General features: G+C 37.8%; 1 protein-coding gene across 2 annotated transcripts; it reads right to left on the bottom strand.

Annotated features, from left to right (window-relative positions):
• On the bottom strand, window positions 1-27,778 carry FZD6 (frizzled class receptor 6). 2 transcript variants are annotated; one of them, XM_010588439.3, is made up of 7 exons: window positions 27,331-27,778; window positions 26,330-26,657; window positions 13,274-13,470; window positions 7,460-8,477; window positions 4,737-4,885; window positions 2,610-3,041; window positions 1-1,458 (listed from the first exon to the last, which is right to left on the bottom strand). In XM_010588439.3, exons 2-7 carry the CDS (start codon window positions 26,501-26,503, stop codon window positions 1,290-1,292), a joined length of 2,139 nt encoding a protein of 712 aa, XP_010586741.2. In that variant the 5' UTR covers window positions 26,504-26,657; window positions 27,331-27,778; the 3' UTR covers window positions 1-1,289. The 2 variants fall into 2 exon arrangements, with proteins under 2 accessions (XP_010586741.2, XP_003408475.2); XM_003408427.4 differs by having other exon boundaries at window positions 26,330-26,632.

The following is a 27,778-nucleotide window of genomic DNA, read 5'->3' as shown; positions in this document are numbered from 1 at the left end:
CTTATCTGTTTAAAAATGTGGAAAAGTTAGTATTTACAACATTTTCCATACAGTACATGATACTTTTTTATGCTTTAATAGAATGGTAAAGAAAGAGAAAACCAAAAGCATTGGAAAGTAATACTCAAGGAATGAAATTCACAGAATAATATTTACTGGGTAAGAAAATTATTTAAAAATTTTACTATGTTGTATAAAATACTTTTATTTTATCAGGACTACATTCTTTGCCCTATTTGACTGGCACATTAATATTACTATCATAGTTTTAAATGGTCATCAAAATCCTACTTCGCTGGAGAAATGAATTCCATATAATATCTGGGAAAGATGCTGTACAAATACAAAGTATTTATACGAGTCTTAATGTTAAAAACAGAAGTTAAAACAAAAGTATATGCGAAGTGTCCATGGTCATAATACAATCTTGGGTGCCCATGAACCATGAAAAAAGAAGAAATCAACTGCACTAAGCTTTAATTTATGAAAGACTAACATTTCAACTACTAATCCTTCAGGGCATTATATGAAAAAAAGTAGAAGGGTCAGTGAGCAGCATGATATAATCAACATTGGACACTCAAGTAAGCACCTTATTTCAGCTGCATAATGATAGAAGTTTGAGATTTCTAAAATGATGAAACATAAAATTCCCACATTTAAGACTTAAAGGTAGAATAAGTGGTTTTTTTTTAAGTTGAATTCCCATTATAACACCTTCTGGTGTGTCAACTATTTTTTATACTACAAAAGAATGATATTTTTCAATTTTCTTGGAAATTCAGTGTAAAATCTACCAAAGTAGTGCTAAAATAAGATATGAGAATGATAACATAATATTTGCCAGTATTTCCAAAAAAAGGTTCAAATACATATAAACTTATTTCCAGATATATAAAAAAACAAAGACCAAGTTGTAAATATTTCAGCAAAGAAAAATCTTGATTTTTTATCATTAAAGTGAAATAGCATAGTACATCTTAAAATACTTTTAACAAGAGGAGAATCTTCATAAATAGAAAAAGATTCCTTCTAACTCTCTCCTCCTGCATGAGTTAAAAAATATTATTAACCTGCACATTTCTATTTTTCAGGTGCACTGCCGTCATGAACTTTTTTGTGAAATGAATCATGTTATCCTTGAAATCTTTTTTTTGTTTCCAGTGTAACAGTAGGAATGTAGTAAGTAGCTTTAAGTGCAAAATAAGAATGTAACAGTTTATAAGACAGTGCTTTGGTCACTTCCAGTGTAACATGAATCCCTTCTAAGTAGGGGGATAAACCGTGTTTCAAGCATCTGAGTGACTGCCCGCATCCTGCTCTTTTCTAACTCCCGAAACCGAGTGAACAAGCAGTGACGTGGAACCTTTGAGGCTGCTAGGCTGTGACGAACTGGGCATCTGCAAGTTGTTGCTCTGCACTGGGACAGTTTCAGTAAAATCATTTTTTGGATTTACCCTAGATAAAAGAAAGAAAGTTGACATATATACATACACAAGCATACCTATGATGCCAGATGTCTTTATAACTGCTATCCACCTTTATCAAAGGATCATTAATGAAAACTCTTTATGTACAGTCAAAAACTTCAAAATGCAAATAACTTATTATCAAATACAATTTTTACTGACTTCAGAAACTTTATCAAGCACCACCAAGCATGGGCTAATAAGCATGGTGTCTCGTGAGGAATACCATTAGTAAAACAGGATTCCTGCCCTCAGTTTAGCAAATGTTTTATGGATTTCCCACCATGGGTCAGACACCCATTCAAAGATAAGACTACAACTATATGTTTGAAGAGTGTACAAATCAAGTAGAGAAGAAAGCCTGTATGTAGTTACAATCCAGTTATGTGGAAGGTGTCATGGGGACATAGAGACAGTGCCTTTAGCCTAGTTTGGGAGGGGTAGGTGCCATATCCTTTAACCCTGAGACCTTAAAGTTGTCAGCTATCAGCATTCTGTTAGGTGTTTGCCTCTGCTCTGATCACCTTATGACCATTTGTGCAAACTCATTAAAGATTATGTCAATATCCTTTGAGGTTTAGAAAATAAAAATATTTTATAATTATCTTTGTATAAAATGCAAGTATCTTTTAGACAGTGTAATAATGTAGTACTAATGAAAACTTGGAGCCCTGATGGCACAGTGGTTAAGAGCTTGGCTGCTAACCAAAAGGTCAGCAGTTCAAATCCACCAGGTGCTCCTTGGAAACCTTATGGCCCAGTTCTATGTCCTATAAGGTCACCAGCAGTCGGAATCAACTTGAAGGCAACGAGAAAATGAAAACTTAATGGCTTGTATTTCAGATGAATCTTAAACGTTTACCTAAATGTGCAAACAACTCTTAATTACCACAGAAATGAATATTACTTCCCTACTTAAACAATGTCCATTAAGGCTCTTCTCAAAGCTAAGAATTAAACTACTACAAAGCACATTTATAGGTAGGACCCAAACTTTGTAGAAAATTTGGAGTAAATGTATAGAAATGACATCTTCTGCTCATAAAATGCTTTCTTCCCAGATGTGTTATGCTTTCATAAAAAATGTACAATGCAATATTCCAAATAGTGATGGTTTTAGATAAGAAAATTAAATCCTACCTTCCTTCACTCCGCACACTTTCAGACACGCTGCTCTTATCGTTCACATTCGCCGCCTTCCTTCCTTTTCTGTTGGCCTGCTCCCCAGAGAGTTTGGAACTGGATGCTGCTGGGGAGGAAGGGTCACCACAGTCCTGTTCTCTTAATTTGGGAGTGCTTGCCCCATCCGCTCCCATGTCTCTCACTGATGTTTCTGGTGAGGTCTGGATTTCTGTAAGAGTTTCTTGTCCTAAATAATCATGGTTAGTGATTGCTACAGCAGAAGCGCCATGATTTGCTGTAGCTCCTGTGCTGGTTCCCATGGATTTGGAAATGACTTTCAGCTTATGTGAACTTGGTTTGTAGTGCTTCTTTTTGTGTTTCACTTTAGAATTGTGCTTTAAGAAAAACTCACATGACTCCTGTAGTACTCTTCGACTTTCACTGATTGGACTGTAAGAAAATCCGAAGGAAAGATTTACTTGATAAATACTAAGTGTTATAGTAGAAGCCATAAAAAACAAAAACTAAACAAGTTGCCATGGAGTGGATTCCAACCCCTGGTGACCCCATATAGGCAAAGTAGAATGGAGTAGGTAAAGTAGATTGCCAGGCTTTTCTTCTGAGGTGCCTCTGGGTGGGTTTGAACTGCCAACCATTCAGTTAGTAGTCGTGCACTTAACCATTTGTACCACCAGACACTCCACAAAGCATATATCTCTGGCCCAAAATCATTATGCATAGAAGTTAGAAATTCTATATAGTTTATATTACTTATAAAACCTGAGATTATAAATACTATGAGATATAAGTAGACTGCCTTAAAGTGAAATCTTTTGTACATGCACTATTTTTGGCTTTTGTCAAGACAAGTGTTAGACCAATGAGAAATTAATAAGCAAAATCAAATGACGAGGGCAAGTAAACATAAAGCAGCATAAAGAGGGGGGACTCATCTGTATGTAGGAAACCCTGGTGGCATAGTGGTTAAGAGCTATGGCTGCTAATCAATAGGTCAGCAGTTCGAATCCACCAGGCGCTCCTTGGAAACCCTGTGGGGCAGTTCTACTCTGTCCTATAGGGTTGCTAAAACATAAAAGTAGATTAATGGCAATCAGACTCCTCGGAAAGGCAAACAGAAGAGAAAACCCCAAAAACCAAGCCTGTTGCCATCGCGTTGATTTCAACTCATAGCAGCCCTATAGGACAGAGTAGAACTGGCCCATTCAGTTTCCAAGGAGCACCTGGTAGATGTGAACTGCTGACCTTTTGGTTAGCAGCCATAGCTCTTAACCACTACGCCACCAGGGTTTCCATAGAATATAATTATCTTTATTTAAATGTAACTGCTTTCTAACATTAAAGTAAAAAACCGACACTGAAGTTAGTGTGGGCATATAAATATGCGCTAAAAAAAAACCGACACTGAAGTTAGTGTGGGCATATAAATATGCGCTAGACATGTAATAATAGAATGTGCAAAATAAATTAAAGCACGCTTTTTCTGACCTCAAAAATTGTGAAAAGGTCTACAGTTCTGAAATTCATACCACAAAAAAGTTCATTAATCAGACCAATGTGGAACAGTTTTTCAAAGTCTACAGTAATTTTTTGATAGTATATTGTACACCATGTATATAAAAAAACCTAAAATGAATTCTTTACTCCTAAATGTACATCTAGTATATTTTTTCAGAATATTCTGTGAATTTGAGTTTTTACCACTTTAACAAGGCAAATAATGAGTAAGGATGAGTATAATGAGAACAACAAGTATCAGAATTTAAGGTAGTAGTAAACAATGATCATAACACATCACTTACAGTGAATTGTACTTTATATATGCTTATATATTTCATTTCTTTAATCCTCATATTATTGATAAAATGAGAAAACTATTAAAAATGTCACACTCAAAAGAATAAATGAGAATAATAATAAATAGGACAGTATATGTCAAACACTGTTACAACAAATGCCAAAATAAAGCATATCTCCCATGAAAAAGATTTGCAAACATTAGGAAGCTCATCAAATTCAAGCAATAGTTGATGCAATGAAATTCCAGTACAACGATGATTTGAATAGTTCCTTGGTATTTGATCTGTGTATTTTAAAATAATATCAGAAAATTTAATAGGTTCTTACTCTCTCTTGCGATTTCGTTTAAAAAAACCAGCCCATTCTGTGCACGTCTTTTTGCTTCCGACCCAGAAGACAGCAGAGATGCCAACAATTAATGTCATCAGATATTTTATCATAAATAAAGCCAATTCTGGTCGAGCTGTTGTTTTTGCCTGCAAAAAGACCAAAACAAAACATGAATAATAAAAATTTCAGTGGCAGATTTAAAGTAGAAAAGCCTATATAGTGAATGTAAAAGTCAAACAGAAAGTACAAATCTTCAAAGTCTATTTTATTGTATGAGGTTTGAAATAACATAATAAATAGTGCTTTTAGTGCAATACATTCTTTACTGAAGTTCTGAACAACTGGCAAAGAACCTTTATCTGTATATCAAAATACAGAGCTAGAAAGGGAAAGATACTGAAATACTGATTTCCTGGCATTTTCCTCCTATAGGTAAATCTGTACCTTCAAATTGCTAAAATATCTGCCTCTAAATTTTTATCAGTTTTCCTTCACAATAACCTACCACAAAAAATAATAACAAAAAATAAGTACATTTAGACTCATTATAACAACACTTTATGTTAAAAAAAAAACAACAAAAAACTTTAGCTGGCTAGAATAAAATAAATGCCAGTGTTCTCAAAAGATTAGAATGTGTAAATTTCACAAAAATTAAATTATACTTTTTATCCAAGTATAAACTTTCATGTATTATTTTTTAAATGTTGCACAAATGTCAAAATACTATGTATTATATACTGTATCTTGCTTTTGGCACTTAATATTTCTTGGAGGCCATTCTATATCAGAACAAATAGCACTCTTCATTCTTTTTAAAGGCTGCCTAGTATTTCATTGTACAGATGAACCATAGTTTATCTAACTATCCCTATTAATAATTTACCTAACTATCTCTATTAATATTTACAGAGTCCTGGTGGAGGAGTGGTTAAGAGCTCGTTGGCTAACAAAAAAGTCAGCAGTTCAAATCCATCAGCCACTCCTTGGAAACCCTATGGAACAGTTCTGCTATAAGTTGGAATCAACTCAATGGCAATGAGTTGGTTGGTTATTAATATTTAAGTTACTTCAAATCTATTGCCATTGCAAATAATATTGGAGAGACTATCTTTGCACATATGTCATTCCTCACACATTTATGAGTAGATCTGTTGATAAATTTCCAAAGTGGCAGAATAAAGGGTATGTGCATTTTAAATCTAACAGATATTGTCAAATTGTTCTCCATAGAAAGCTGTACTAATTGAAACTCTCAATAGCCAAGTCTGAAAAGGCCTATTTTGCCACACTTTCACCAACACAATGGTTATAAAACCTTTATTTTCCATCTCACAAAATTTAATTTTATTATAATTTTAATTTCTTTTATTACAACATTTTTTCACGTTTAAGAAACGTCTTTTGATTTGCTCTTTTTGTGAACCCTCCTCAAATTCTTTTTCTGTTTTTATATCAGATTGTTGCTTTTCTTCTTATTGATCTGTGTGAACTTTTATAAATTAAAGACATTAGCCCTTCAACTATAAAGTGAATTGCAAATAAATTTCCCCAGCTGATTTTTTTTGATTATGGTGTTTTTTAAATGTTTAGTTTTTTACTTAGTCAAGTTTAGCAAGCTTTCATTTTATGGTTTCTGAATTTTATATCATACTTATAAAGTCCTCCATTTTACGTTTATAAAATTATTTTCTCATTTTATCCTAATACTTTATAGTTTTTTCAATAAAATATAATTTTTACAAACTGTAGATCTTAAAGGTTTTAACAGTATGTGTTCATTTATTCTTTCAGTTTGTCTGGGAGACATTTTAATACAGCGGGATTACCTTAGGACATGGTTCCCTTATTAAGTATACAGTAAAAACAGACTGTGGATAGCTTGTAAGGCAAGTAAAACTATTATCCCCACATCAGTATAAAAAATAGGTTCCACTTTCTAGAACACAAATTTACGTAAAACAATTTAGCTCACACATTGCTTGATTTGATAAACTGTGATGATAGAATTACTCATTAATATAATGAATATCATACATATTTAAGAAAATTATGAAGTTATTAAAAAAACAAACTTTCTATAGATAAAACCACAATTAAAATGCTTTTAAGAATTTTCATATTTTTAGGAATGGACTTTATTTCAATCTTAAAAACACTACTTTAGTACTAATGATAAACATCAACATGAAATATTTTGGTTCAATTTTTTTTTTGTTTAGTTAAGAAATGATAGGTTTAGGCAAAAATCAAGTTCTGTTTTTATAACAATGCATAAGCTATACAAAAATAAGATAAAAATGTAATAATAAATATATCCAAATAAGGTTTTTTCTTATTTTAAAGAAATAAAAACAAGAATCACACAAGACTTAAATAAAAAAATCCCCAATTCAGCAGAAATAGCTTCTCTTTTTCCCTGACAGTCCTTATAACATGTCCTGTGACTCTGTCCTTCATTACTACCATGAATCTGTCTCTGCAACTCAATTTTTAAAAGAATAGCTAAATGAGGCATTCTACAATTTTAACTGAAGCTAAATCTTGGGAAGAGAGTACTTGAGACATTTTTCTTAGCTTCAGCGGATGCACAGACTATGTCTGTTGGATTTTCTTACCCGAAATCTAATTTTATGTTCATTACTAATAAAGGTATATTTCCAGGGAACATTTTCTAAGTTAAAATTAAATGGTAAAATAATCCAAATGACAGCCTTTACCTGATAAGGGCATGGGATATGGTACTGACGACAATGATCAGAGACCCAAGTTATCTCCCAGGTAATTCTATTCACTTGCTCATAGACATAACATCCAAGAAGTGTCACTAATGGTACAAGATACAGGCCACTGAAAACTCCAATCCGAATCATAAATTTTTTTAGTTTCTCTTGGTTTCGACCATCATGTTGTATAACTTGTCGAACATGATTTAAAGAAATAATTCCAGCTAAAAGAAGAGAAAGGCCAACAAACACACAAAGGCACAGTGGCAAGAGTACAAAGTAACGAGAAGCATCCAGGTCATAAAGGCCAACAAAGCAAACTCCACTGATATTATCTCCTTCAACTTTGTTCATAGCAAGAAGCATAATAGTTAGAAAACCTGGTACTCCCCACGCGACGGCATGGAACCACACTGCTTTTTGTTCAATGGCTTCACAACTCCATTTTCTTCCTGCAGCTAAGAACCAAGTAATGGTAAGAATCACCCACCACACAGTGCCAGCCATTGTGAAAAAATACAAAAACATAAATAAAACAGTGCAAGCCTTATTCTGAGAGCCTAGAATAACTGTGTCACCAAGCTCTAGCTTTTCATCTGCCTTATTACAGGCTGTACTATTGCCGAGCAAAAAGCCAATAAAGTACATAAGCGATACAATGCTGTAACAGACGGAGTAATATATAATTGGTCTCTCTGGGTATCTAAATCTTTTAACATCAATTAAAAAAGTCAGAAATGTGAACAAAGTTGCACAAAGACAGAATATGGAAACTATTCCGATAAAACTTTTTGCAAACTCTAGCTCATCACTTTTAAAATACATGTTGGGACAAGGAGGCGCACACTGGTCAAGGCCCAGAAACTTATAGCCTTGTCCTCCAGAGGTCTTGAGATGTCTTGGACACCAAAATCCAATGTCTCTTTGGACTTCTTCTGTTTTCTTCTGAGGGTCAAGAAATTTTGTGGGTGGATCAGAAGTTGTAGGAACTGTCTCATCACAGTATTGTAATCTGTAAAGATTATAAAAATTAAATACATGACATCAACATTTTTTATTGATTGACTATTTTAATGCTATGCTCTTCAACTGTAAAGTACTACCTTATATGTTCATAATTGATGGGAAGACAGAGAAACCTAGGCAGATTACAGGTTAGAGTTGGCTCAGAAGAGTACATTTTCATGAAGGCAAGGCAGATAGATCTTTTGAAGGAAAAGTTTGACTATCATAATAAAGACAGGAAAAAAAAAAGTGAAAGAAAACAGAATAACAGAAACTGGTAAGATTCCATAGCCCCTCAATGCACTGCTGCAGGAAAAGGGTGAGAAAAGAGAAGGGCAATAGGTCACAATGAGAGCGATTAATCTCTTGACAAGCTATCAGAAGACAGCTTGACCCATAGCAAGAAGAAAGCCCGTTTGCCGCAAAACTCCTCACGTACAAAAGGGTGCTCTGACAAGCTGAGGATCCTTGAGGCCTCTAAGAATTCATGAACCTTTTACCTTACTTCCCAGGCAAAGGCAGTGGAATGCAAAGGCATTCTTGTGGGTAGCCAAGAGCTCCATGTATGCCATAACCTCAGAAATGGTTTCTCAAATAATAAGAATGCTTATACGTTTTTACTATATAGCTAAATATGTTAAACATTTTATTATGCTAAAACCTTTAAATAGCTCAAAATTAAGAGTTTCAATCAGAAGCTTCTTTCTTTTTTTGTTTTTCCAAAATAAAGAAGATACTGTAAAGGCCTAGAAGTCTTATTTATAGAAATGAAGAAAATAAAACTTCTCTGGTATAATAATACCAGAATTATTCTTATATGTAATTGACCCACTTAACATTTTACTAAAGGGGTGCTTGTGATTTTTACTTAACATTAGTGGGATACAGTTTGAATACACATATAATTTTAAAAAATGGACTCAACATCCCAATTATAAGAGAGACCAGTCCCTGGCGAAAGACATCATACTTGGTAAAGTAGAGGGTCAACGAAAAAGAGCAAGACCCTCTACTAGATGGATTGACACAGTGGCTGCAACAATGGGCTCAAACATAACGATTGTGAGGATGGCGCAGAGCTAGGCAGTGTTTCGTCCTGTAGTACCTGGGGTTACTCTAAGTCGGAACCGGCTCGACAGCACCTAACAGCAGCAAGAACATGCTGATTTAATGTATCAAACATTCTCAAACGTGAAATAAATTTGATTTGGCTTACTTATAAGAAAAAGGTATCCATTTCTCAAAAGATCAAACTACAAAGATCAAAACTCCAAAAGGGTGGGGAATTACAAATTAAGTGCCAGAGCAAAGTTCTGCAAGTTTTACAACCTCCCCTGCTTTAAAACTGAGTAGGCAATCCTATAAAGAAAGAATAAGTATTCGGTAAATTGAAGTGTCATTTAGGATAAAATAAACATTGTGAAACAATAACAAGATTTGGACTCACAAAAATAACTAAACAGAAGGGAAGGACAACACACAATACAGGGGAAATCAGCACAACTAGACTAATCCAAAAGCTAAGAAGTTTCCTGAATATAACCAAACACTTCCACGGGCAGAGTAGCAGGGGCGGGAGTTTGGGGACCATGGTTTCAGCGGACATCTAGGTCAACTGGCATAACAAAGTGTATTAAGAAAACATTCTGCATCCCGCTTTGGTGAGTGGCGTCTGGGGTCTTAAAAGGTAGCAGACAGCCATCTAAGATGCATCAATTGGTCTCAACTCACCTGGAGCAAAGGAGAATGAAGAACACCAAAGACACAAGGAAAATATGAGCCCAAGATAAAGGGCCACATAAACCAGAGACTCTATCAGGCTGAGACTAGAAGAACTAGATGGTGCCAGGCTACCACCAATCACTGCCCTGACAGGGAACACAACAGAGAGTCCCTGATGGTGCAGGAGAAAAGTGGGATGCAGACCTCAAATTCTAGTAAAAAGACCAGACTGAATGGTCTGACTGAGACTGGAGTGACCCCAGAGGTCATGGCCTCCAGACTCTTTATTAGCCCAAAACTAAAACCATTCCTGAAGCCAACTCTTCAAAGATTAGACTGGACTGTAAGACATAAAATGATACTGGTGAGGAGTGTGCTTCTTAACCCAAGTAGACACATGAGACTATGTGGGCAGCTCCTGTCTGAAGGTGAGATGAGAAGGCAGAAAGGGACAGGAGTGGGTTGAATGGATATAGGAAATACAATGTGGAGAGAAGGAGTGTGCTGTCACATTGTAGGGAGAGCAACTAGGGTCATATAGTAATGCATGTGTAAGTTTTTGAATGAGACACTGACCTGAATTGTAAACTTTCACTTAAAGCACAATTAAAAAAAAACAATGGTTATATATTCTTTTTCTCCACATGCCTTATCACCTTCCAATATAACTTATTTATTTCACCTTCTCCCTCCCTCCACTAGAATGTAAGCTCCACAAGGGCAGGAATTTTCATCTGCTGTATCCTTAGGGCCCAGAACAGTCCTGAAACATAGTAACAGCACGATAAATATTTGTTGACAGAATCACCAGTTTTCTCTCCTTTCCTTTTGCCGTCACCATCCTTGGTGACTTGACCATCCACATGGACAACCCTTCAATGTTCTGGCTTCTCAGCTTCTTAACCTCCTCATCTTCAATGACCATCCCTATCCCACTCTGGCCACCTATAAATCATGGTCAGACAATGAACCCTGCCACAACCTGTAACTGCACACTACCTCCTAAAATCGTTAACTCAAGAATCCTGCCTTTTAACCACAAGTTCCTATCCTTGCAGCTGGTTTATTAAAAAACTCCCACTATGACTTTTTTTTTTTTAACGTCATTGGGATCTCCACTACCTTGTCTCAAAACATCAGTCCTTTCCTTCCTGCCTTTCACTCCTCATCCACTTACATGTTCAATGTCTATCATTTTAGTAACACCCTTCTCGGTTGTCCTTAACTTTCTCACCACTCCTTTGACTTTTCACTGAATCCATCTGGGAAAACCCCAACCAGAGATGAACCAACTATCTGCTTTCTCTGTACTTGCCCCCAAGAATCCTAGCACTGCTGGACAGGGTCTCAACAGGTCAAATGAGATCCATTACAAATTCAGGATCACCTGATTTACCTAAAATGTTACCAAGTCTCTCTGGTCTACTTACTCTCCCATTCTTTCCACTGCCTTCAAACTTGCCTTCTTTCTCCCCAGACCCTTACTGCTTCACAATGAAAATGGAAACCATCAGATAGGAATTCTCACAGCAATTCTTACCAAATATATAAGCCTGACCTACATCTGTAACCATCCTATCCTCGTTCCCTCCTGCTACAATGAAGGCAATCCATGGGCAATCCCTCATCTGCCTCTTCCTTGTAATCTCCTAGTAGTTGGTAAAAGTAGTCAGCTCTTCCCCATTAAAAAAAAAACAAAAAAACTCCCAGACTTCCTCCTTCTGGTTACCACACCTCTCTTCCTCTCTCTTTTTGTCAAATTTTCTGCCAATTATCTGTATATCTTGTTTCACTTCCCACTTAACCCTTCACCCATTGCAATTTGCCCTCTGCCCTCACCACACTAGTGAAATAGTACAAGCAATTTTATTTTTTTTAATGTTCCTACTTCTTCTACTCTGTCCTATAAGGTTGCTATAAGTCGGACTCTGGTGGTACAATGGTTAAGCACTTGGCTGCTTTCCAAAAGGTCGGCAGCAGTGGCTCCACTGAAGAAATGACCTGGTGATCTGCTCCTGTAAAAATTTCAGCCTAGGAAACCCTATGGGGAAGTTCTGCTCTGTCATAGAGGGTCGCTATGAGTCGGAATGGACTCTGTGGCACCTAACAACAATGTTCTTACTAACCAGCAGTACTTGACACTTTCTCTGCTTTGAATATCTTTTTCCCTTCTGGACACACATTTCCCATTCTCCCTAGTAGTTCAGTTGTAATCGTGAGACTGACATCTTGCCAACAGGAATGCAAAGGGGAGAGATGTGATGCATTTAAGAAGAGGTGCCAGTTCTCTACATTCTTGTTCTCCCATCCACATGGCTGCCAGAGGTGCAAGATGGAAGCAGCCTAGATTCCTAAGGTGAACTGCCAAAGAGAGCTTGCCCAGCCCTCACCAGGCTGTGACATGAAACCCATGCTCTACACACAGAAGCCAGCATGATCATCTCCAGCCTGTCCCCCAATCTCTATCTTCAAATACTTCAAGAGCTTTTCAAGCCTTTAGCATGAAAGCATACACTATAGAGGCCCTGAGTGGCCTGACTGCTGCCTCTCTCTCCTTCTTTATCTTGTTCACAGTCTTACCCACATCACTCCAGTCACGCTAGTCTTTTAATTCCCTGAATATGCCAGGCTCTCGTCTGCCATAGGGACTCTGAACAAGCTACTCCCTCTGCCTAAAATGTTCTTTTCTCCTCTCACTGCCTAATTACTTCTGTCTTACCTTCTCACTGTAGCTCAATAGTCATCTCTTCAAGGAAACCTTCCCTTTCTCCCAGTTGAGGTCAAATGTACCATTACATGTTCTCATAGAATCATGTTGTATCTACCACAGTTGTAATTCCGCATTTATTTGTATAATTATTTATTTATCATCTGTCTCTCTCACCACACTGTAAATTCCCTGACAGAAAGAATCATGTCTGTTTTGGCTTACCAATATGTCCCCAACATTTATCACCAGGGTATCTGGCATATATCAGGTATACAATAAACATCTGTTGAAGTAAGCCTGTCACTAGCATTTTGGAGATCTAACCAATATTAAAGTACCATCAATAGCTTTTAGTCAAAAACAAAATTTACCTGTCACATTCAAGTTCCTCAGGCCATTGGATGTCAAAAGTGTCAATTATTTTTTTGCAATCAGAATATACTTTCTCACAAAATTTACGGCAAGGTGGAACCACATGAATTTGTTCTGTGCAGCTTGGTACAAACGCTTTACAAAGGAAAGTTTCAACATTTGGTGAACATTCCAGATTTGCGAGAGGAAGAAAATGCTATAAAGTAAAACGGCAAGATAAGGTTAGAAAACATTTTACTAATGAAGGGATGAAATTAATACATTTACTGTTTAATGTATACTTTCCTGATATATTTCCAAAAGAATCTTTACATTTCCCTCTCCATACAACCAAATTTTAAGGAGATAATTTTGTTTAGTCTGTTAGACTTATGAACCCATCATACATAATCGAGTACTATTATTTTATTGATTATACAGTTTTCAAGAATGCATGCTAAATCAAAACAAATCAAAAGCATGATTTTCTTGCTAGGTGAAATACATTATTCAAATATTCAATTTACAAGTATATGCTGCAATACCTTAACACTGTATTAGTATTCTGGAAGACAAAGGAGTGTGTGAGACAGAGTAAATAGCATGAAAAAGGCACAAGGACTGTGAGAATATGGTACATTCAGGGCAAGAATCTCAGAGGTCAAAGAGATGGAGTTAGGGACAGAATGCAGAGATGAGACTGGAAAGGTGAGGTGGACATGATCATAAAGAGTACAAATGATATGCTAAATCACTTGTACTTTATTGTAAAGGAATGGGATACTATTGCAGAGAGCTTTAAGCAGGAAGTGATTTCAGAGTCTGACAACTTGAGTTTGTATCCTGGCTCACACTAGCTGTGTAACTTTGGGTCTAGTTATTTAACTTCTCTGTGCCTTAGCTTCTTCATCTGTAAAATGGGAATAATAACAGTATCTGCCTCATAAGATTATTGTGAAGACTGAGTTAATAAATGTAAAGCACTTAGAACCATGTCTGGCATATAGTAAGCTCTAGATAAATGTTAGTTATTGTGATGATTGTACCTCAGAGAGTTCTGATAAATTCTAGGTAAACATGGTAGATTGACCACATATGTTTACCTCCTTCCCCTCCCCTTGCTTTGATAATAAAGAAAAAAAAACAAGGTATTAATCCATCAGGATAAAGTGAACAGGAGAGACTACATTAGGCTAAGGATATGGATTGGGAAGTCACCAGTATAAAAACGGTAACTGAAATAACTGAATGGAATTACCTAAGGAGAACATGTAGAATAAGAGAAAATGAGATTCTGATTCAAGGGGAATGCACTGAACCTACATATTAACATCTTTCCTTTCTAAATGCCATTGAAACAAACGAAAAGGTTTAAAAATAAAAAATGAAATCCATAGCTCTACATACGCACACATCAAAAAAAAAAAAAAAAGGTAGGGAGGAAGGTATCATTGATGAACTATAAACTGAGAAATTTCTGAAAGATAAAAAGAAGGGATGAGGATTTCTGTTTTTAGCAATGTGGTAACTCAATATTAAAAAATGGTCTCCTGCCACAAAACATTCAGATTCTTCATAAATTATAACAAATATACTTTAAAATGCATTGCTGAGTACTGTATATACCTAATAAAATAGCTTTAATGCAAAAAATGACAAGGAGAAATGGGCAATTACATGATCCTAATGAGAAGTTTCGACATATCTTCTTAGTAAATTAGAGGTTAAAAGCAGACAAAAAATTAGTAAGTAAACAGGAGATTTGATTAGAACACTATAATTAACAAATCTGATTTGAAGGGCACATACAGAACCCCACACTCAACTATTAGAGGACTGCACTTTGGAGGATACTGGGCCAGTGGAGCGTCCACCCTGTCCTGATGGGAAGACAAGGTGACTGAGGAGAGACAGGGCTGCGCAGTTGGTGCGCTGTATCTCTCACACGAATGATGCTCTGAGACCTGACCCTCTGGCCCCTCACAGGAACTTGTCAGAAAGCAAACAGCACAGCACTTTTCCTCATTTCCTGTCTCCCACAGGGAAGGTGGCCTCCTCTGGGCCTGATGTGGGAAAACGGAAGCATAGGCAGTGGCGCGATGGTTAAGGACTCCACTGCTAACAGAAAGGTTGGTGGTTCAAACCTACCTACCGGTGGTTTCACGGGAGAAAAGACCTGCGATCTGCTCCCGCGAAGATTACAGCCTAAGAAACTCTAAGGGGCAGTTCTACTCTGTCACATAGGGTCAGTATAAGACCGAATTGACTCAACGGACACAAGAACAACTTTTTTGCTTACTGTCCCAAATAAGCCCAGTTTCTAATTTTTTTGAGTGGTAATGAGACTATGTGGTGGAGAAAATTAAAACAGACTGTGGCTTCTTCTAACTCAGAAGCCACTCTGTAATAGCCATGACAGCACTTAAGAACTATTACTGTCCCATTCAATGGCAGGCAAAATAAAAATAACACACGTACCTTTGCTATAGTAAAAAAATGCTTTTAAAGGGTACACATGGCAAGTCACTTCCTTTCTTTAATTCTTCTAAGATACCAACATTGGCTAATCCAATATTGTTGACATTCATGCAATTTGCAGAATATAAGTCAAATGCCTTCAGAGGCCACACAGGTAAATTTAAAAAGGTGTAAGAAAATAGGGGGTAGTTTGGTAGCAGTTGCAACTCAAATCCAACAGACAGTCATTTGGGAATGTGGGCACAGAATTGTCAGGTATTTCAATTTTTCAAAAGAAAACAATCTGGACTTTTACATGATCACAATCTCCCAATTTTTAAATTTTGTCCGTTTAACGTAAATATTTAAAATACTGTATGCACAGGACAAACACGTGTTCAGGTCACCAATTTTCAAGTTCTGTTGCAGAGTCTATCAATAGACTTAAAGAATTTTAGATTTGGAAGGGATCTGAGAGAGCTTTTAAGTCAATTATTTTCAAAGCCTGTGTGTGAATTTTGCCAATGAACATTTTCTTTAAGTAACAGGTTACAGAGAAGCCCAACACGTGAAATAAATAAAAGCCCAGGTGCTCTGGTTGAACAGGAAGCCCTCCCGGTGGAGCACCTCTCACTCCTCCTCTCTCCTACTCTGACCTCAAAGTGCTGCCACAGGTCACCGCGTGAAAATCACCCACCAAACCCTCAGATTACAAGTGAGAAAGCCGAAGTTCAGACATTAAGTTTCTTACTGAAATTCAGAAATCTAGCTTGAATTAGAATCCTGATGTCCTCATTCCTGAGTCAAAAACTATAGCTACTAACAATAAATCAGAGTTCTGCTTTATTTAGCCATTTTTTATAAGTTTTAGGCACATTGCCTTTTCATGTATCTTTACAACAACCCTGTGACATAGATGCTCTTATCTCTACCTTGCAGACAAGGAAACTGATGATCTGAGAGATGAAACTTTTTGTGCAGAGTCACATAGTAAGTGGTGGAATCAGAACATGAACCTGGGTCTATATCACTCCAGGGTGTGCCCTCTTTAACCCTACACTATGCTGCCACCAACTCTCCCTAAAAACTACCCTTCCCCAAAGCACCATCACAGGCAAAAATGCTAACACAGACATGGGAAGGAAAGAGCAAAAAAGGACTGGGAATCTTCTACATGGAAGAAATCCTCCAGTCCGAAAAACTAAGTGTTCACAAGGCACATGACAACCAATGGCTATAAGATTACTCAAGCTATGCTTATCACATTCCAGATGATGTAGGTACCTCTTGAAGCAGGTAGTTTTGGAACAAATAATTTTAGACCAAATAATAATACTTTAAATAGTGGGTAGTCAGGCAATTATTGAACTCATTATTCCAATCATTGTGACATTTCTTATGCTCTTAATTTTATACTCTGAATTTCATATCATTAAACTAGTACTTAGCATGGTAAGTGCTACATAAACTGTGAATTAAGCAAAGATTCAAACTCCCTGGTCTCTTCAGTCTGTTCCCTTCCTTCTTCCTTAGTGACAGATCTCCAGTTTTCTCAGTAACCCAGTGCCTTCGTGATCTTGCTCATGAATTTCCCCTTTTCAACTTTCTTTCCCAGAGATGGCTCTGAAACTCATGCAGTAACTAATCACAACATAAAGTGTCAGTAATGCTTTTGAAATTCTACCATTCAACAGTAACTAAAATAGTTCTACTTTGATTACAGTTTTAGTGCTCAGAGAAATAAAAAGTGAGCTTCCTTAAGGAAATGGTCAGTCCCTGGCAGTAATTCAGTGGTAGTTACTAATAGTACTGGCAGGGATGAGAAAGAAGATGACAATTAAGAAGGCAATTCATACCTCCATTCTGAAAATTAGCCAGAGCCAAACAGTATAAAAAAAAAATGGATAATGAGAAGAAAATACCTGGAGTATTTTATATAATCCTGTGCTGGAAATAATGCCAGCATTTTAATTCGTCCTAGCTCTGCCATTAACCACCTGCACCACCTTTGGGAGATAATTTTCCATCTTTGAGTCTCAAAGTATCCATCAGTAAAACAAGAACAATGAACTGCTGGATGATCTCTAAGGACGTTTCTAGCTTTAAAGTTTATGAAGAGGGTAATAAAGACTTGAGTAGCTGAGCTGGAGATAAATTTCAAAACAACTATAGGAATTATAACATCCCTGGGTAGTGCCTGGTAGCACAGTGGTTAAGTGCTACAGCTGCTAACCAAAGGGTTGGCAGTTCGAATCCACCAGGCACTCCTTGGAAACTCTATTGGGCAGTTCTACTCTGTCCTATAGAGTCGCCGAGTCGGAATTGACTCGACAGCACTGGGTTTGTTTTTTTGTTTTGTTTGGGTAGTGCCGATGGTTTGTGCTCGACTGCTAACCTAAAGGCTGGTCCTCAGAACCTACCCAGTGGCACTGCAAAACAAAAGCCTGGTGATCTGCTTCCATAAAGACTACAGCCAAGAAAACCCTAAACAGCAGTCCTGTACACATGGGTCGCCATGAGCTGGTACTGCCTCAGTGGCAACCAGTTTACCATAATAGCATTTATCCAGGAAACCATAAATGGTGGTGTGAATTGTGCTATTGCTAAACACAGCTATCTGAAGTATACATTCATGAGCTCAGGAAATTACAGTGAGTGGAGTTTGTCAAAAGCCCATACTCCCACTTTCTGAAGCTACAAGTTTGGATCTATAACCTCTAAAAAATATACCCACATCAGTATATCTTAGCTCCATCTAAAACTGTGTTCTTTCCTCCTTAATCAAGCACCCTCAGCAGTCAATATATATTAACAGTTTATAACTAGCGTATAAGCCTTTTTTCCAGATTTGATTTTGACTTGACCCTGCTTGGACATGCTGGGATCAAACTCTCATTATAGATTGAGACATATAAACATTTGTCATGTGTCTGAAGCATACATCAGAATCCCACCGGTATATGGAAGCAGTGAACAAGTCCAAGTGACTGCAAAGCATCGGATTCTCTGCTCAGGATTTCTGCTTTCTACTCATAGCAACACACAGAGTGATGGAGTAATAAAAGCTTTATTTCTTGTTTTAAAATGACACCAAAAAGAAAGCCAAATTCTAGTGATAGTGAGGAAAATTTAGAGACAGTGAAGAAGTCTAAAGAGTGACAGGACAAAAAAATTACTGACCTTAGCTAGACAGCTGACTCATTAAGAATCTAAAGGGATTTTTAATGTTTTCAATTACACTTGCCAGAGCAAATACTGTCAAAGTGGTTACAAAGGGTCTTGAGTAAATCCTTTGAGAATGTCAGTGGACTACTGTATAAGAAAAAGGTGCAAACTTTGCCACTTATTTTCATAAGCGTGACCAATCTCAGGTAAGTCAGTTTCTTTAAAAAAGCAAAGCAGAAGCTGGAACACAAGCAAAGAAGAAAAAGCAGGAATCTGTACATTTCCCTTATGGGAAACTTGTGGCTGTTGAAATATTTCTTGGCAGAGTACATTAGGAATTTTTAATTATTTCTCTAATAGAGCTTTCCTTTGGGAATTAGACAAATATACGTATTATCTGGTTGCTGCTACAAAAGATTCTGTCTAGCGAAGTATCAATTCTTAATTTAAAACATGTAAACTTAAAAAACTATAACTCCAGGAAAGCTACACATTCGGTACACATTCAAGCAACATCACTGAAGATACGATAAATGTATAAACTAGAGTAATGAAACTTCACTATCTGCACACTACAGTCTCAAGGAAAGGAAATAACCACAGCACATCAGTATTCCCATGCTCTGAAAGAGCCATGTCCCTTTGTAGACAGAATCTCCCAAGGGCGTAAGTGAAATACTTCAGACCATGGAATACCAAAGACCTACCAGCAGTCTTCCAGGAGAAATATTGTCCTCTCTGCTGACTACCCTTATTCTGCAGACCAGAAGTAATCAAAGATGCTTTCCCTGCCACTTCAAAAAAACATCGCAAGGAAGGCAAGCATGTGGTTTCTATATTTAAAACACAACAGTAGCTACCATACCTAACCTGGAATATCTTTCATTATCTATTTCATTTTGCGACTCAATAGCTTCCTTCAAGAATAGCTACAGCTATTTTCTGATATTCTTCCCTGAAAGAAAAGAGGTTAATCACACTAAACATTTTCTTTCCTTATCTAGAAAGGAGGAAAGGTGGTAGTAGGAAGGGGTCCACTGGACTCTTCTAAAAGCTGAAAAATGACAATTTTAAAAAATACTCACTGCCCAAGGGAAAACAGATTTTCTCTTAAAAGTTTGTTTATCCAGTTTTTCTTCATCCCTTTATTTTTAAATGACCAGAGCCATTTTAGTAGTCCATACTAACAGGTGGAATGGAAAGGTTTTTTTTTGGCTCCCTTCCCTTTAGCCTGTTTAAAAGTAGAAGACCACATGCCGTTCCTAACAATACATGACTTTGCTTTTGCCTAGGCCTCAATGAAGACAATTCAAAAAGAAAAATACAATATTCCTGTTTCCTTTTTCCCTAGATCAGACTCTCAAGGGAGGTCAACCTCACAATTTGAGAAACAATGCTCTAGATATGGAACAAAAAGGAACACAATGGAAACCAGCAGCCATTTGTTTTTCCACTTGGGAGAGTTAGACTGTACAACATCCTTTTCATTACAAAGCCAAGTTGCTATTCAGAATCGTAAATTAACTCTTTGTAATACAAATAACTTCTTCAAAAATACAAGGCAAAAAACCACAGTTCCATATTTCAAGCAATGCCTGCAACGAAATTTCAGTTCAACTAAAGAACCAGGATATCTCAGCCAGATCTTTTGGTTTGTGATAAAGAAACCTGACTTAAAAAAAATTAATGTGGATTAAAAGCTTGTAGTGGCCATCTAAGATACTCCACTAGTCTCACCATTGAAAGCAAGGGAGGGTAAAGAAAACCAAAGACACAGGGGGAAGGTTAGTCCAAAGGACTAATGGACCACAACCCCAGTCTCCACCGGACTGAGTCCAGCACAGCTAGATGGTGCCCAGCTACCACCACCGACTGCTCTGACAGCGATCACAATAGAGTGTCCCAGACAGAGCTGGAGAAAAATGTAGAACAAAATTCTAATTCACAAAAAAAGACCAGACCTACTGGCCTGACAGAAACTGGAGAAACCCTTAGAGTATGGTCCCTGGACACCCTTTTAGCTCAGTAATGAAGTCACTCCTGAGGTTCACCCTTCAACCAAAGATTAGATAGGCCTCTAAAACAAAATGAGACTAAAGGGACACACCAGCCCAGGGGCAAGAACCAGGAGATAGGAAGAGACAGGAAAGCTGGTAACACGGAACCTAAGGTGGAGAAGGGAGAGTGCTGACATGTCTTGGGGTTGGTAAGCAATCGTCACAAAACAATATGGGTACTGTTTAACGAGAAGCTGGTTTGTTCTGTAAACCATCTAAGGTACAATAAAAAAAAATTATGTGGAAAATAAATGACGTATAACTTAGGTAACATATTAATGAGAATACACAATAATGTTTATTATTTATTAGATGCTATATTATATTATTATTAAGAACACTTTCAAATACTTCAAAGCAATGGTTGGCAAACTACAGTCCATGGGATAAATCCGGCCTAGTGCCTGTTTTTGTACATAAAGTTGTACTGAAATACAACTACGTTCATTCATTTACATATTGTCTATGGCTACTTTCCTGCTGCAACTGTAGGGCTGAATAGCTGTGACAGGGACTGAACGGCCTGCAAAGCAGAAAATATTTAATGCTTGGTCCTTTACAAAAAAGTCTGCCAACCCCTGCTCTAAACCAGTGGGTCGCCAACTGTAATGTCCATACGGAACAGCTGGATAGCTTATAAAACCATAGTTTCCTGGGTCTTCTCTCCAGAAAGGAGCTGTAGTGGGTTGGGGTGGGGTCCATGAACTTGCACTTCCAATAAGCTTATTAGCTGCTGGTCTATGAACTAAACTGAGAACCACTGCTCTAAACCATTTCATATAATCACAGATAAACAGTGACCACAAATGCCTAAATTCTACAGAACAGACTAGCCTTCACACAAAATGAACACTGAGGCATAAAAGAGGAGTAAGACAGATCTCTTGACTTATACTGAATTCCTAAAAGGACAACTGGTTGCTGTTATTGTTAGGTAATTCTTCAGCCCCTCATCCTAACACCAATTCACAGTGAACAGTGGAAATTCAATTCGGGTCCAGCAGGATCCAAATGCAGTTGGTTTGGAAGTATAAAGCCCAATCTGTTCTTTAGAGAAGCTACAAAACACATTTTTAGTAAAAGTCAAATTATATGGACTATAAGTACTAAAGTACAACGTTTGAAAAAAAAATCTGACGTATATAGTTTATTATCCCATATGGTCCAAATTTCCATATAATAATTCCATTTAAATATAAATGCTTAAAAACCAATTCTTTAAATAAATTCTGACACACACGCATAGAGCTAATATGGGAACGAGGATAAAGGATGTCAATCTCTCTCATTAGAAGCACCCTGAGCAGAATGAATATATATAAACTACCTAAAAATATTAGAATATATGACTTTCACATGGACACCACAGAAGATACAGACAGAAGGTGAAGATTTGGGGGGCAAATTTTCTTTGCTGATTTGTCAGGACAGGAACTACCACCTTTTTTCTTTATTCAGTCTTTATTGAACATCTACTGTGTTCAAACTATACTAGGCATTAGAGTTAGAGACAACTGAACACCATTCCTGCCTTTACCAAGTTCACAAACTAGTGAGACATGTAAATAACTGCAATACAGCCTGATAAGTATAAGAACAGTCATAAATACTAAGTACTATAAAAGTATACGGGTCCCTGGGTGGCACAAAATGTGACTATTAACCAAAAGGTTGGCAGTTTGAATCCACCCAGTGGCAGTGCAAGAGAAAGGTCTGGCAATCTGCTTCTGTAAAGATTACTGCCAAGAAAACCCTAGGGGGCAGTTCTACTCTGTAACACATGGGGTCACCATGGTCAGAATTTACTTAACAGAAATGTATATATAAGAGTACACAGGAGTGAGTTGATTAAATATGCTTGAGAGAAAGCTGAAAGAAGCTTCATGAGGCACCAAGACTGCTTTATCTGAGAACTGAAGGAACTGACCAAAGGAAGAAGGGTAGTTAGAGGGCACACCAGGTAGAGGGTATAATTAATTGCACAAAGGTATGGAGGTGATAGAGAGTAATATGGATTTGTATTCGGTAAGCAGATCAGTATGGTTGAAGCAGAGTATGCGATGTAGGAAGGGGCAACACGGAAGGCTGGATGGGCAGGCAAGATTCCACAAGAAGAACCCTGGGTGCTGCGCTACAGTCTTTATATTTTAAGCTTTAGGAAACTGGTGAAGAATTCTAACCCCAAAGTAGACTGTAAAGGTTTACATTATAATAAAATCATTTTGGCACCAGTTGAGGGCGAGACTAAAGATATTGGATACTGGTAAAGATTTTATTTTCAGTCTAGAAATTCTGACCAGACTTTGTATTCAAGACAGATTAGAGTGGAAAAAAGTACAAGAGCTTAATAGAGGGGGGGAAAGTCACCCACTTCAATTTTTATCCAAATGAAGTTTGCATAGAAGTAGTAAAGACTGAAATGAACACATTCTGAGTCTTAGGAAACATTTCCCTGCTTATCCAATAAAGTCAAGGGTCAAAAAAAAAAAGTTAATCTTATGGTACACGTAGAGAGAGAAGACCGTGTTCAGATTATAGCGCTCAGACCTTGGGCAAATCATAGCTTCCCTGGGACTCAGTTTCTTCATCTATATAAGTGAGACATTCAGGGGTTCTTAATCTGAGCCATGAACAGAAGTATTTTCAATATAATCAACCAATTATAATCTTATGCTTTTTTATATAATCCTACATAAATCCTTTGTAATTCCATGCATTTTATTTATTTAATTTTAAACATTAAATTTAAAAAACATTATTTTGAGAACAAGTCAATGGCACAAAAGAGGTTAAGAAGCCCTGCATGATCTTTAGGGTTACTTCGATTTCGAATTACAGGATTTTAGACATTCAATACAGGCCCTAAAAAAAAAAAAGTCTCTGGCTAAGGACAAACAGAGATGGAGCAACAGGGAAAGTACAATACTTGAAGTCCAAAAAATCATATATATATATATAGGGATTAAAATCTGGCCCAAGTTGGTATTATTTTGCCTTTCCATTTTCCTCCTTTTGTATAGTTAGGTTAATGCTGGTATTAAACAATTGCTTGATGGCTTTCTACTTTTGCATCCCTAACCCTACTGAAGTATGATTTATGGAAAAAACTTTTAAGTAGTAAGGGCTATAAGAATGCTTAGTATACGAGGAAGCTTATACAGAGAGAATGGTAATGTTAGCAGTCAAATAAAGGAGGTAAGAACAAAAATGCTTCTTGATAATTTCCAGACATAAAACCACCTGGGAAAGAAGCTAAGTGACTTAAGTGTGTGTGTATGTATCTTAAAAATATATAAATATACATGTGTGTGTATCTGGAGCCCTGGTGGCACAGTGGTTAAAAGCTCAGCTGCTAACCAAAAGGTCGCCAGTTCAAATCTACTAGCCGCTCCTTGGAAACCCTGTAGGGGCAGTTCTACTCTGTCCTATAGGGTACTATGAGTTGGAATCGATGGCAGTGGGTTTTCTGGGTTTTTTGGTATGTGTATCTTAAACATACATACATATACATACATATGTACATATATATAGCATTTTTTTTTTTTTAGTCAGAAACAATTGGTGTTAAAAGATGTATGAAACAAAAACTAGTTCTAACCATCCTACAATTATAGGCATTTAACAGCAGAGATGCCTCTCTCCCCTACCTTTATAATGGTACTCTATGATAAGGAACTCAGTCTAAATGATTTCAATTTATAAGGTCAGTGTTAACGTTCAAATTGAAACCGTATGTGGCTACCACACAAAAAGAAAACCAGATTTAAAAAAAAACACATTTTAAAGAATACTATAAGACATGAATTATAGAACTAGTATTCACATATTCACATGACAGAAAATGTGAATGGACAGTTATTCCTTGAAGGTATTCCCACTACATACTTTAATCAGACTCAAACATCAACATGGTTCGGACTAATCAATGAAGTCTCACCACATATGTTCACTGTTCAAAATGACATCCTGCACTAGTTTGAAAAGTCACCAAAAGATCTGTTGTTGTGTGCTGTCGACTCTGACGTCAAACGACCCTATAGGACAGAGTAGAACTGCCCTATAGGGTTTCCTAGGCTGTAATCTTTACGGGAGCTTGCTGATGGGTTCGAACCCCGACATTTTGATTAGCAGCCAAGTACTTAACCACTGCACCATCAGGGTTCCTTACACCAAAAGATTACAATGACATTAATTTCTAATATCCTTTAAAAGCCCTAGTCTTTAAAAGCCCTCCTATTCTAGACATTAGCCCACAAAGTAGTAGTCAGACAACTATTCAAATGAACAACAATGAAAGACTTTGAAAGCTACAAAACCAAATCTAGTCAGGTTTTAAAGTAATATTTTTATTAAAATTTTAGGCATTTCATCTATTATAAACCACCTGAGGAAAAAGCCTTTACCACCCTTGGACAGTTTTTCTGAAGAAAACTACAAAACAACACGTTTATCTCCTTCCTTTCACTGGACTTCCCAGCCTTACAGACCTGTATGGGAGGGCAGGATCCTGTCTGTACACGTAGCTCTTTCTTCTCACACTTCCCTAACATCTGCATATCTCTAAACCAGAGCAGGTAACTGAGGCACCTAAGGCAATCTTTAGTGTTGCTTGCTCCTCCCCTGACACATAGTTTAACAAGTATCTGACAAAGAATACTTAAGTTGTATTCTTAAAAAACAGTCACTTTTAGCAAGAGACAGGGCTTTGAATTCTGGTTCGAACCTCTGCTGCAACTTTACATTAACAAGTCCCCAGGTGATGCTAATGCTGCTGGTTAGGAACCCGTTCTGAGAACCACTAGTAGAGCTGTGGTTCTCAAAATTTATTTTACATAAGAATCACCAGGGATCTTGCTAAATGTAGATTCTGATTCAGTATATCTGGGAAGGAAATGCAAATTCTCAGCAGGGTTTGAACTGGAATGAACCGGTTCAAAGCCCCATAAGAGACTCTGTACAGCCCCAAAATCTCCCAGTAATTTGCTTCAGAAAAGCCAAGTGAACATTACAATCACTTATGAGAAAAATATGTAAATTTTTTCACTTTTAATCAAAGCAACATAAATTATATGTTCAGTCAATTAGGCAAATATCAGAATTGCACTTTTGGAGGAACAACCATAATAGATTCCAGAAAACAAAAATATTTGCTGGGAGCAAGATATTTTAAAAATCATTCGTAATTACACTTCTTTATAAAATGAACCTTAACTAAATGGGGTCCCAATTGTACACAAAATGTAAGTTAGTAGAGAATTTCATTTTCAAAAGGGTTTATTCAAAATATGACTTATACACAACTTAAAGAAGTTTATTATGTTAAAAAAAGCCATATCTATCGTTTTTCCAGAACAGAACATAAACTATTTTTGTATGAAGGTCTGAAGAACTACTCACCTCCATTACCTTAGCAGCAGTACCCTGGTCATAATGACCCATCAGATTAGGGAAAAATGTCATATTGTAGGCCATTTTCACACACCTGGGAACAGTAATCGGTTCACAGGTGAAGAGACTATGCCCTCTTATGAGGGGTAGAAAAATACATAGCAAAAATGTAAACATCTCCATTTTCTTCAAATTCCTGATTTTACCACATGGCTTGTATTAATCTTCTCATTCTCAGAAGATTGCCATCCAAATACGAAATGTTCAGATTCCTCATCTCATTATTTTACCATTTTGAAAGAAGCTGTTTTCCTGAAAATTAGTTCTGGGTCAATTACTGTAAAAACAACCAAGAGGGTATATCAGTAACATCTGTCAAAAACTCAAATATGGACATCAAAGAGCTGAGTTAAGATTTTCACCCTAGGTAACTAGCACTGGAAAAACGATGGAAAATTCCATCCTACCTAGCTACTTTTCCACCTGCTTTGGCAGAGAATGCGGCATTTGCTGAGGAAGTCCTGTCTCTAGGGAGGTTTGTTCTCTGCCGTGGGGAGGACAGTGTAAAAAGGGGGCATCAGATGAGTGAAAGGAAGAAAAAGGAATACTGGGGATTAGGACTAAGTGAAAAAGGATGAAAAGAATCATAAAATCTAGGGGCCTCTACTGGAAATCATATTAAGCACGGGAAAATTGAGGCCCAGGGAAATGCCTGAAGCCCTGAGTAATTCTTAGCTTCTTAAAGGCTCTAAAAAGCCAGTTTTGGTGGCAGTCTTCTGGGGATATACTTTTCCTGTTTTTCAAAAGGACAATTAGAGGGAGACTTTCAGGATTCCTTCTGCGGAGGAGCGACATGGTAGTTTTCATGAGCTCCAGTGTAGTGATCCCGCCGAAAGGGAAAACGAGCCAATCTGTCCCGGGAGGGTGACGGGGGTCCTCTGGGGTGTGGGCCCGAATTACGAATACGCCCCCTCTCCCCGCAACGCACGGACACACACGCACGCACGCACCTGGTCCCAGTCTTCCAGCCTTGGGGAGGGTAGGCCGCCCCACAGCTGGGCACCTGCCCGGGGCCCAGAGCTGCGTCCCCGCCGCAGTCAGGGATCCAGCATCGCCTTTCAGGAGCTGGCTCCAACTTCGAAGGAAACTTCGGCGAGTGCCGACTGTCCCGCCGCCGCCTCTCTGGCACCTGCGGCTCCTAGCGCGCGGCCACCCCAGCTCGGACGCGGCCCCCACCGGCTCGCAGCCCACCGGCTCGGGCCGCCCTCCCTACCCTGGTCGCGGCCCCAGCTCACCCCGCACCACTAGGGGCCCGGGCCGCCCCAGGCCCGCCCGGCTGCCGCCGCCCGTCCGGTAGGGGCCGGAGGAGCCTCACTTCGGGCGGCGGTCGAAGGCCGTTCTCCCTCCCCGTCCCCGTCCCCGTCCAGCCCACCGTCCCCCGGCGGCCTCAGACGGCTC

The sequence above is a fragment of the Loxodonta africana genome, chromosome 14, assembly GCF_030014295.1.
Source record: "Loxodonta africana isolate mLoxAfr1 chromosome 14, mLoxAfr1.hap2, whole genome shotgun sequence".
Lineage (NCBI taxonomy): Eukaryota > Metazoa > Chordata > Mammalia > Proboscidea > Elephantidae > Loxodonta > Loxodonta africana.
Note: the sequence above shows the minus strand (reverse complement) of the source record. Positions and strands in the feature narration are given on the sequence as shown.